Raw genomic sequence first — 12,434 nt, forward strand, 5'->3', positions numbered from 1 at the left:
CCATAAATCTAACCGAACGAGTTGCACCATTATTTGTGCGTTCTTCCTATTTACACCTCAATAAATAAAATAATAATATTTCATTCGTTTAATAATATTTGTCCTTTGTTGAATTGGTATACAATTTAAGAAATAAAAAAGAATATAAATAATTTATCATATCACACTCTGGATATAATTAATTTGTTATTTTGAAAAAATGTATTGAGTGATCAATAATATTTAATAATAAGGATAAAATAGAAAAAAAAAAAGGTAAATTATTAGTTGGTTTATTAAATTAAACGTATTATTGAATATGTATTTTGAATATAATGAATAAGTAAAGATAAAATGATAATACTAATGCTTACCACTTGTGTGATTAAAAGTCCGTTTGGATAGAATTAAAAACATAGCTTTTCTGCTTAAGTGATTAAACGTTTAACTAAGCGCTTATAAATTAAGTAGATAAGTGTTTGGATAAAAGTGGTGAAACTGAGAAAAAATTATTGATGTATTTGGTAAACAAGTAATGTTAAACACTTTTTTGTTGTTAAAATGATTTAAATATTCTTAAAGTTGTTAACATCATAAATATGGTGAATTCTTTATAATTTTTAATTTTAAAATAGATTATTTTTTTATTTTCTTATTCGATGGGGGATTTTGGCCTTACATATTTTTCGAAGCTCTAACGTTCTCTCTCTAATGTTCACTCTGCGACCTAACGTTCATTGCGCCTGAATCGTACAGCTCACGTTGACTGGCCGGCCGTCTCCGACGCTGGCGTAGACGCGCCGGCAACAGGTAGGGTACTTTTCCCCCTCGTTCTCTCTCCCCTAAGCTCTCTCTACCCTTTCTCTCTCTCCCGTCCATTCTTGCACTCTCCTCATTGCTATCGCCGGTGCAAAAAAAAAAAATAAAAAAATTCCAAAGATGGAAAAAAAATTGCACAGTACAATTACTAGCGTGTAGTTATGGGTATTTCTTCTATGTAAAAGTTTTTTCTAATTCCACTTGAGATCTTTTATAATAGAAAAATTGGTATTTGAAGCAAAATAGAAAACAACGACATCATTAATTTAGTACTCCGCAATTATAACCAATTGATCTTTTTATTATTTTATTAATGTAGCAAAAGAAAAAAAAAACATGCAGACAGATTCTTACTAGATTTAAGAATTCTCTCTCTATAATATAAATATAAATATAAAATTATATAAAAGTGTAAAGGGTCTTATAAATGTTGTTTGTTTTGCCCCAAAAGAATTCAAATCAATTATTTTGTCAATTCACCATAAATAGGCGTAATGAAAGTTAAGAGGTTCCAAACTTACACGATAGAAAACAAAAAATAAAAGGGAAAAATGACACGTGCAACACACGTATCTTAAACTAGTATGAGAAAAAAAAAAGTTTAAAATTTATGATCTAAAATAAGTTAAGTATTTGTGTTATAATAAATTATTTCACTAAGAATAAAATAAAAATTCGAAATCAAATTCTATCCAAGTAAAGAAGCATTATAATAATTTTTTCCGGACATATTAAAACGTATATAACATATTAATTAGGAAAAAGTAGGTATAAAAAAGCCCCAATGGTAAGATTTAGATATCATCCCAACCATCCACTTTACCCTCCAATCCCATCTCTTTTAACCTTTACCAAAACGCAGGATAAGTCTAGAGATATGTTCAGGCAATAGGGAAGTCAGGGACTGCTAGCATATTAGGTCATATTTTTCCAATTGGTGCAACTCTTTGACATATGTGACTTTTGACAATAAAGCGCCAACAATATTAATCCCGACAGTTTGGAGCTTAATTATTGAAAATTCTGATATTTTACATAATTACTGAAAATTTCGATTTTACATCTATCGAGATACATTATTAGCTTCCGATACATTCAATGAAGATACATTTTTTTTCTTTGTAAAGATACATAATTCGCTTTCGATATATTTTTTTTGATTTTAGATCTGTCGAGATACATAATTAGTTCTTGATACATCCAACGAAGGTACATAATTAGTTGAGATTTTTGTAATTACTTAGTAAGGATGGAGATTTATGTAAATATGGTACGTTAAGGTGTATGTTTATGTTATTTGACCAATTCTGCAGCCCAATGTTTTAAATGATTTTTTCTTCTACTTGCAGCCTTGCTAAGTCAGAGCTCCATTTCATGGTGCAACAGTTTGTGATCTTACTTTGCACGCATTACCATTTTCTCATTATCCTCTTGCACAGAGGCAGATCCATGCAAATCCTGATTTTAAGTTTATGGGTTCTGGATCGTAACTTTATTTGTTTACTGTAAATTATCTATACATATTAATAAATGAACTTTTTTCTTGCAGATTCCAGGCTATGGACCAAATCTACTTGGTCTACCAAACCTGAAAATTCTATTCGGGCTCCCGCCCATGCTCTTGCATTCAACATCACATCATTTATAATTAACCATTTATTTCCCTGAATACATGTCATCCAGCATACATTAATTTCTACATGATTCCTGACTCTAGTTCTTTCAGAATTCAGACTGTTGAATAGGTATGCCTATGCTAATTGCTACATGACTTCAGCTAATACAGGATTTATTAGAAATATGTGTTCTTATTTTCTCCCTTCAGATAATAAATATGGGGGTTAGGAATGGAAATATGGAATATTTCCCACTACTTTTTGGTTTTGATATACAAGGTTTAACATTTTCATTAACACCTTTCACTGCAACTATGGCATTCACCCGTTTATGGATTCTCCTCGAATTTCACAAACGGTCGTATTGAGGCAATTAACCAAAACTTTCTGAAGAAGAAGGCCAAAGAACAAAAGGGGGAGATGGACACTACTTTTGTTGGGGAAATATCAGCATTATTTCATAAAGTGGTATGTCAAACTTGGTACATTCAATTTCAAGATCATTTGGGAAAAGAAAAGACAGTCAATACAGTGTGAATCACCAAAATCTTGATAAATTAATCCACGTCTTCTTAAGTTTCATGACTCACATTGTGATTAGTTCCCTTTCAAGATGTCATAATATTGCAGTGGCTTCTTCTTGGGCTCAGCACAAGTTTCCTGAAAAACAGCAATGTTATCCATTGGTACTGGAAGTCGTTTCTGCATAGAGATCATTATATGTTCCACACTGAGTGAATCATAGTTGCTCTCGTTCATCTTGGTGGAATGGAGAATTACCTCAATTGCAGCAGCTAAGCGCAAAATGGAAGCTTCACACCAAGGTCGGCCAATGAGTTGCATACCTATGGGAAGCCCTTGATTGTCATAACCAACCTGAGCATGTAACTTGCCAATATGAGATACTAATAACCATCACCGTTGTACTAGGTGAATATCACCTCATTCTGAACTGACTAACAAATCCTACATTACGGATCAATTGAAGGAAGATCTGGGCTAAAATATACTTCTGGAGGGATAAAGAATTTTTTTTCTTTTTGGGATACGCGGTAAAGCCAATTTTGAACCATTCTATATAATTTTTTCTCTTTCATGCCAATTGCTACTCTTTTGTGACGATGATTTTGGAATAAAAATCTAAAAACCCTTGAAACATTAGGGCACATATATTTTTGACAGATAGTTTAAGTTCATGCAAACCCTTCCCCATAGACTGATGAACCAAATGCTGATCCATGATATATAATATTGCCTTTACTTCCCTCAGAAATGATTAAAGAGAATTCTATTCCCTGAATGATCACTGGTCAACTAACTAGCCTGAGAGAAGAAAGGTGCTACAACTTACAGGGACAGTAACTGCAGGAAATCCCAGAAGATTTGCTGTTATAATAAACCGCATAAGATCTCCTGAAAAATAGAATATACATGAATACAAATCTAACCTAAAACTGCAAAACCGCAACTGTCCAAGAAATAGTAGAGAAACAGCATCTGTGTAGTTTTAACCAATGCCATAGTAGATGGTAGGAGGATCTGGTAAGAGGTGAGCATAGGGAACAACCTGAAATGTGCAAATCAGTCTCCCCAACTTTAAGAGCACTTGGTGGAATTCTGGGTGCTGTCATGCTGAAAAAGAAGTATCAGATGCGGTTATAGGAATATTCCTGCCTACGCAAACACGCCCAGGATGTCAAAAATCTAACTTTGACATGAATCAACAAATCAATATCCCGTCTACACATCCTAGACTTGCCATTTAATGTTTTAGGTATCTGCGTGAACAAGTCAGTCATATGACCACTTCATTACTTAGAAAATTAGCTCCAGCACAGAAGTCCCACCTACCAGAAAAAGGGAGGAAACAAAAATAGCAGGGAAATAGTTTGAAATAGATGAGTGATTAAATGTGTGCAAATGAAAAAATGAGAAAATATGTTCATTTACTGGAATAGAGTAAGCGTTGGTGAAGGATATGAAAGTCAATTCCACACATTTCAGTGACTCCCTTGACCTACCCAGTAGTAGGTGTCACAATGATATCCACCTTCTTGAAAATCTCCATATGGAAATACATTAACCTCCGCCTGCAACCACCCAGAAAAGAGTTATGTCAATTATGTTTCTTGTACTCCTGAAAGATTGCATTTCTGTTTGTATCTGTAAGAAATGCATACGACGTTAAGTGAAAGGGTTAGCATTGCAGAATATATGCACAAAGCAAGCATAAAAATACATACATAACCAGTGAACAGCACAGAAATTAGAAGATAACTAGTGTTCGATGAGGTCAACATTTTTTCCTTTTCATCATTCCATCGTGCTTTCTGTATGAAGCATTACCTTCAGGATGTTAAATACTCCACCATATCATATCAAGTCATATGCTTGGTTTGGAAATGTATCTGACTTCTTTAGAGTTTCAACAACATTGTTGATAGACCCCAAAGGTATCAACTTAAAAGTTTTGGCAACTAATAAAGTGTAAAAGTAAACCTAAGGTAAGCTACAACTATCTGACGTTTTAAGTCATTTCAGAAGCCACCATATTTCTAAATCAATAAATCAGCTCTTAGATAACAAAATATTGACATACCCAGTTAGATGGATTCTGAAATAAGTTCTTGACTAGGATAGATTGCTTTACTTTAGGTAGTTTAAGAAACAATATGCCTCACCTAAGCCGCTGCGCAGCAACATAGTCTGCTGCAGTAAATGATCGAAAAAATGCTAGGTTTGTCCGAGTATCATATGTCAATCTCGCACCTCTCCTGGTCAAAGAAGAAGAAAACAGATAACCGAGATGATATCAGGAAATAATTTGAAGTTGCTCAATAAGACATTGAGATCTAATAAGAAGGCTTGTGATATAAGAAAATACTAGGTGATTCTTCCCATCTGTCCTAGCCTTGGTGGACAGAGTTACCTGATATCTACTGCTGGTAAGAGGTGGCAGGTATCCCGTGGATTTAGTCGAGGTGTGTGAAGGCTGGCCCAGACACCACGGTTATCCAAAAATAAAAGAAAGAAGGCTCATGATGTAATAGAATATTCAATGAAATTGTGTACCCCTCATAACAGTCTGGATTCAGTGAGCATAATGATTCAGACCCAATAGAAACAATATGAGCAACGCGCATCTCATGCAATTCTGGTATTACAATCTCTACCATCTTCAACCATGAGATAAAAAGAAAAATATTAGACATACTAACACTCTTGTAGAATGATAGATACTCACAATATTGACGCTAATTGTTCCAACAATTCTAAACCAAAGCAAGCAGATACACCTGTCAAAGTCCCAGATAAAGCAAGGAGAATGTAATAATAGAAATAGACATACTTTGCATCCATGCTTTTCTGATAGTCGACTGAGAACATTCTCACAGTTGTCAGATATATCAGTTGACAAGACATCATTAAACCACTACAAGAGGAAATTGCTATGAGATTATCAAACAAATAATGGTTATAACAAAAACTATTTCAGTGAACAAGAGTGTAGTCACCTCTGTATATTTTCCAAGGTGCAGTGCTTCCAGAGATTGTGAGCTGTCTTGTGAAGGGAAATTAGGTATACAAGGGACGGACTGAAAGAAATAGTGAGAGATGATTAAATTACAGAAACAGATCTTCTGATCCACAATGATGTCCAAAATCAATAGGATGAATGTGATATGCATAATGAGTCTAGAGTCTGCTGGTGAGATTAAAACTAACAATACGATTTTTAGATGTTCTAAACATCTACATGATGTTTAAGGTTATCCTGTTTATTAAAAATGACTTTTAGAAAGTAATACAATGAAGCAAAAGGAAGAAAGAACAGTAAAGAAAAATATAGAGTTTAAGAACAATGCAGATGAAGGCATTCTTTGGTGGTTACCGGTCTTAAAGAGATTCTTTCAGCAGGAGAGGATCCCAAGATTGCTGCATACCTGATGAAGTGATGGATATGAACAAATCACACAGCAATTCTCCGGTGCAACTTCGATGCTAAATTTATTTAAACAAAAAGTGTGACCAATAAATCTATTAAAGCAAGAAATTGTTGAGCGGAACATGTAAAGTACATTACAAGTCTAGGAAGACTTATCATGACATAGATCCACGGCATACTTGACAAAAATACAACGCTAATCAACCATTTAGGAGGAAGCATTATTCTGTACTAGCATTTTCTTCAGATCAGTAAAATATCAAAATCCTCCTACTTATTTGAATTTAGTGGAAAACCAACCATCCAAATGACATAGTTATACTTATACTTCCCAAACAGCGCCTTACACTAAGAGTTCCTAATTTATCCAACTGGAATTCCTTAGATCTCTTTTCTCCATGTCTGAACTTTTTCCATTCACACTCATGCCCTTCATGATGATTTGAGAAATCTGGTTAAATCACAGTCCCAGAAATTGTTGCTAATGCCCATAATCTAATCATGGAGATAAACGCATCTCCCCTTAGAATCATTTAGCAGGCGGATGTCGGACTTATCCAAATCCATGTGTTACATTCAAAGCCATTTTATAGGCATGAAAAATACTATTACAACAAATGGTTACGTAAGAAAAATTCAACTGACTTACACCTAGTTGGAAGCAAAAAGTTCAATCACCATATACCAGCAGCTTGTACCAGGGCAAACTGACACAGCCTTCTGGTCGTGTAATCTGATTGTCCGATTGTCTTGTCAATCCCATGCTAATAATCAAGAAGTACTTAAACACTGATTAGCAGCTCCCAGGATTTAGGCATACAACACAACGTCCATGCCTTAGTGGGATTACTGATACTGCTAATTAGCAATTGACAGTCAGGCACTTGATGGGATTACTGGTCCTTGGACAGGATTAACTGTTAGCTTAAGACTGAATACTGATGCATCTAACTGAGGTATGCAGTTATAACGTTCCAGAACGTACATATAGTTCTTTTATGTGGTCTGACAAGATAGGAATTATCATTCCACATCTTTATGCATAGCTCTATCTTTCTCATTTCCTTTCCTCAATAATAAGATTCTTTTAGTTTATCCTTTACCACCAGCAAACAGATTTATGAGAGGAAAATGAGGCCAGCTAATTTAAACATTTGTTTAATTTATTTGGTTAGTCCAAATGACAATCAGATAACAAATGTTTAAGAGTAAGCATATTCTCGAAATTCAAACCCATGACAACTTACACAAGTATGGTGTCCTCAACAGTTGTGGCGATTGGTCCAATAATTTCCACCGTTCCATCATCACATAATGACCTGAATAAACAAAAGAGAGGTTATAGTGAATCTGCCTCATCTTGAAAGACTATTTTTCCCTTAACATGAAAAAAGTACCATTTGGAACACCATGAAGAATGAATGTCTATGCACCCATAAATGATATAATAGTAAGAAGCCACAAGAGATAATAGGGCTGATGCAATAAATTGACTAAAGGCAATGCATAAGTGGAAATCACATAACCAGTTTACCAGAACCACTAATCTCTCCAAGTTAAGAAAATCAATATGGATTCGTCTTATCACTGAAGATTGTTTGGCTGTTCATTTATTTTCTGATAACTTTGGAGGCATCTTTCCTTTGTTAAATTGCAGACTAAGCCCTATAAACCTCATAATGAGTCACAGCTTATGGAACTTCACTGAGTTTGGAATTCTTGCAATTAACCAACAGTAATTTCAAGCTCCAACATTGATACTGAAGCCCAATATTATTGATAAACATAATATACATCCATATTATCTTTGCATAATTTGACTAATAAAGCAACCTGATAAGTTTCCCATCAATTCTTTACCCTGATAACTAAAGTTTCATATTCCATTCTGAATAACTAGAACTTTTAATTTCTTTATCTTGATAACTAAAGTTTATATCCAATCCTTAGCATAGGAATGCCACCTACGGTATGCTGCTTCAAAATAGAACTTCTCAGAAAGTATCCTTACTGGAGTTAAAAAAGATTTGAAGTGATATTAATGAGTAAGATGGAAAATAGCATAACTTATGATCATGATACCATCTTTCGGGAACTGGGATGATGTTATTGTGAAAAAGTGAATGTTGTCTTGACTCATACAAAGATCTGTTGAGATAATCAAATCAAAATTTGAGACGTTCTATCATCACTGTGCAAGAAAGGTTGACATAGGTCCAGATTAATGTATATACATGCATTTTTGAACCACAAGCTCCTAAATGAGAATACAAAATAAATGCAAGAAATATTGATGGTTGATGAAAGAGGAACAGGAATAATGGCATACAGTTGGAAGATCTGTTAGGGAGAAACATAATAGAAGGCACATGTTCAACTGTCGGATGAGCTCACCCGGTCATGTCAGTTCGACCATATGTTGACTTCAATCCCACAACACCACAAAGGGAAGAGGGAATCCGAACTGAACCTGTCCTTACGCATTCAACCAAGCATCAATAAAATACTGTTCTATTAAGATTGACTAAGTGGATTTTTCAGTGTGACATGGTGTTGGTGTACAACCTCCACCATCCGTTCCCACAGCAGCAGAACACAATCCTGAAGCCACAATAGCTGCAGGGCCTGAGGAAGACCCTCCTGTGTACCTATCTGGATCATGTGGATTACGTGTAGTCCTGTCACAGAGATTTTTAACTCAAAAAGTTATAGGGCAGAGAGGAAGAAGTACGTTCACAACAGCTAATAAACAACTCTAGAGTTCTCCACCTGAGGATATAAACAATTTAGGAAGCAATGGTTAGAGGTCACTGTGAAGGAAATCTTTAAATGCTAGTGTTACACTTAAAACAAAAAGGAAATGTTTGAGGACCGTTTTAGAAAGGGTTAAGTGCAGCTAGACGTTTCATGTACACAAAGCCTTTCCACAAAAACAAATATGTAACACATACCCATAGTTTGCATTATTTCCGGTAGTGCCCAAGCCCAACTCATGCATGTTTGCCTTTCCAACCAAAATTGCACCACAGCTTCGTAATCTTGACACAGAAACAGCATCCTTCTTTACCTCACGAACCTCATGCATCCACGTAGTTGCTCCTGTTTGCACCAAGTAAACAACTAAATATAGCAATTGGGCTCGGTGAGAAGATGAAAACTAAAATATATACCCTTTGAAGGGTGAGGATAGCAATCTATGTCGTCTTTAATTGCCATGAAAATCCCATCCAAGATTGACAGTGGATTTCCTGCATATTCCCCACAGTCAGAAAAATATTATTCTGATTGAACACAGTTTGCAAAAACTATAAATTTTGGAGTTTTATTTACAGTTACAGTTTAGCTATGTATAGAGCATGGGAAACATGTATACATTAGAAATACCTTGTTGAAATCTTTGTGTAGAAGCAGCAGCTTGCTTTCTTACTTCGTCAGGGTCAAAAGAAATTAACAGTGGGGCTGTGGGATTCTTATTGTTGAATTCCTCAATGGCTGAGATGAAGCGCTCCGCAACCTGTAACACAGGTAATCACTTCTCATCCTAGGGATTAGATGACAGAAACAAAAACCAAGCAACCATAGAAGTGTCTTGCCATAGATGGAGTTGTAAACTTAGATCTGTATGCATATGCATAATCACGAATTTTCCAATAGCGGAATGATGCAGTTGAATCACCACTCCAATTGCTAGCTGGATCATATTCTGGAAGATACTTTAAGGCTAGGTTAACCCGTTCTTCAGGCTTTGCGTCTTCTTCCAGGCTGACTACAGCAGGTTCTGGCTCTACAACAGTCAGGAAATTCAATCTGAATTAGTACCAAGTATACAGCACTTTGTAACAAGGCAAGGTCATTATCGGCATCTAGTTTTTTTTATATGAAGGTTACAATCGCCATTTGATGCCTGGTTCCACATTTCAATTTATGTGTGTGCGCACATGCACACAGTCACACACATACATCTTCTGCATCCCTGTGATGCCTATTTTATTTCTAACGGAAATATCCAAATTCAGAGAGAGCAAGGGAGTTGATATGTTAGTGCAAAAATGAACCTTGAGGAGGATATTCAGGTTTAAACATAGGAACCTCCGGTATGACGGTGTACTTCAACATCTGCCAATCAAGAGTATATTATCTTCAGTCTTTGTTTAACCATTTCATGCATACTCACAAGTGTACAACAGGATGTGAATTGCATACAAATACAATACTAAAATCAAACCTCATCAATTTTGTTTTCTTTCTTGAGGTGATTCATAATCAAAGATCCAATACCCGGTGCTTCAGCCAGCTTCACAAAGAACTTAAACCAGAAACCAGTCAAATGTGGAGCTGCAAAAAGAAAAAATTACATAATTTTCTTGAAACAATACAAATTAGTACCCCTTTTGTCCCAATTTACATGGCACCTTTTGGATTTCGAGATTCAAACAAGTTTATCTTTGATCGTAACTCTTTCAAATATTTTGAATTGTCAATACTGCGACTTAGTACTTTTTAAGTAGTTTCAAATATATAAAAAAAATTTAATTTTTTTTTTTTAAAAAGAAACAAATTGAAGATTTCATGATAAAACTAACTATTTGACTCTTAGTGAAAAATATCAGGTAAATTGAGAGAGAGTAAGTGGTGTATATAAGTATATTAGATGGAGATAATATGAACCTTGAATATTCTCGGGTATGTAGTTCACAGCCGTCAAGTCAACTTCACTTGCCGGTATCATCACTCTCTTGTTCCCCATTTCTCAATCTTTTATTAAAAAAGAAATAAAAAAAATCACCATAAGATGTTGAAAAATGAGAAGTTAAAATATGAATGGAATTGACATATCACACCTAGCTTGAAGTAAATGGTTTTAGCAAGTATGGACGACGGTTGGAGGCCGGCGAGCACACTGATTAATGATCAATGAGTGCGCACGTTTAATATTTACTCCAATGGGTCAGAGCATGGGCGTATATAGTACGCTAGTCTTTGTAATTGACGACTTGGAGACTCCCCCAAGAATTTCAACGTATGGCAGTTTAACCATCATTTCTCCGACGTCCACATCAACCTCTTCCTTGTACATTGCACTTCGTCGCACTCTTTAAGAAAAATATAAATATAAATATAAATTTGACTATACAGATAGTATTGAAAGAGGATAATATCTTTACAAAAATAATTAAATTTAAATATATATATATATATATATTTTATTTTATTTTTTAAAAAAAGTCAACTATTTGAAATAAATGAATTTTCTTTTTATTATTTTATTCTTAATTCTTTTCAATAGATTATAGATTTTATCTTAAAATAAGGTTAAACTAGTTTCATTTGTTAATATTAAGAATCAACTAGGATAAAAATAAATAGTTTATCTTGATATTGTAAAATACTACCTCCGTTTTGGTTTGGGGTCGAGTTATCCGAGGAGGTATAATGACATTTGGGGCTGGGTTTGGTCCGCCAAATAATTTTGTTTTGTCGGTATAAGGTGGACGGATTGAATTAGGAGACGTGTTACCCTATTAAATGAGTAAAATTTTTCTATAATTAATAATTAATTAGATGTGCCATTAACACAGTCAACAGAAAGCATCTATTTATTGAGATAGACTGCTGATAGTGATCCATACCAGTACAGATTGACTACAGGGACGACTGTTTTAACCATTAAAGATACAAACTTTGACAGTTTTTTATTGGAGGAGGATCAAACCGTAATCTCAGTTTAGAGAGATTACAGAAGATGAACACTTGCTACAGTTACATTGGGTTCCCTTTCAAAAAAATATCATAGAACTGCACCGGCTTCTTCTTGGGACCAGCACAAGTTTCCTGAGGAAAGTAACATAGGACTATCATCAGGGGTGTCGAATAAGCAGGTTGAATTTAATTTGGACGATCAAAATAAGTTGAGTTAATAAATGTATGGATTAAGTTTACTTGAACGAAAATGAGTTGAATCAAAATAAGCTGAACATTGGGTCATTAGCTTGCCCCTGACCCAACTCTAACCAAATTTTATTCATTTATTGTTTTCTTATAATTTATTTAATTACTTAATAAATGTTTTTCTT

At 34.7% G+C, this 12,434-nt stretch overlaps 1 protein-coding gene across 10 annotated transcripts; it reads right to left on the reverse strand.

Moving 5' to 3' along the window:
• Nucleotides 1-2,845: 2,845 nt before the first annotated feature.
• LOC107840132 (fatty acid amide hydrolase) lies at nucleotides 2,846-11,453 on the reverse strand. Of its 10 annotated transcripts, XR_007043716.1 has the most exons (23): nucleotides 11,202-11,453; nucleotides 11,029-11,115; nucleotides 10,586-10,695; nucleotides 10,416-10,476; nucleotides 9,954-10,144; nucleotides 9,745-9,874; nucleotides 9,531-9,608; nucleotides 9,312-9,459; nucleotides 8,926-9,038; nucleotides 8,755-8,830; nucleotides 7,608-7,679; nucleotides 6,307-6,358; nucleotides 5,930-6,010; nucleotides 5,764-5,847; nucleotides 5,487-5,590; nucleotides 5,344-5,406; nucleotides 5,096-5,188; nucleotides 4,436-4,504; nucleotides 4,174-4,261; nucleotides 3,982-4,046; nucleotides 3,766-3,827; nucleotides 3,195-3,290; nucleotides 2,846-3,074 (listed from the first exon to the last, which is right to left on the reverse strand). XR_007043716.1 is itself a non-coding variant. In XM_047394972.1 (22 exons), exons 3-22 carry the CDS (start codon nucleotides 10,619-10,621, stop codon nucleotides 3,012-3,014), a joined length of 1,737 nt encoding a protein of 578 aa, XP_047250928.1. In that variant the 5' UTR covers nucleotides 10,622-10,666; nucleotides 11,029-11,115; nucleotides 11,202-11,453; the 3' UTR covers nucleotides 2,846-3,011. The 10 variants fall into 10 exon arrangements, 7 of the variants coding, with proteins under 7 accessions (XP_047250928.1, XP_047250924.1, XP_047250925.1 ...); XM_047394972.1 differs by lacking the exon at nucleotides 4,174-4,261 and having other exon boundaries at nucleotides 10,586-10,666; XM_047394968.1 differs by lacking the exon at nucleotides 4,174-4,261.
• Between the last annotated feature and the right edge of the window lie 981 nt (nucleotides 11,454-12,434).

The sequence above is a fragment of the Capsicum annuum genome, chromosome 8, assembly GCF_002878395.1.
Source record: "Capsicum annuum cultivar UCD-10X-F1 chromosome 8, UCD10Xv1.1, whole genome shotgun sequence".
In the NCBI taxonomy this organism is placed as follows: Eukaryota; Viridiplantae; Streptophyta; class Magnoliopsida; order Solanales; family Solanaceae; genus Capsicum; species Capsicum annuum.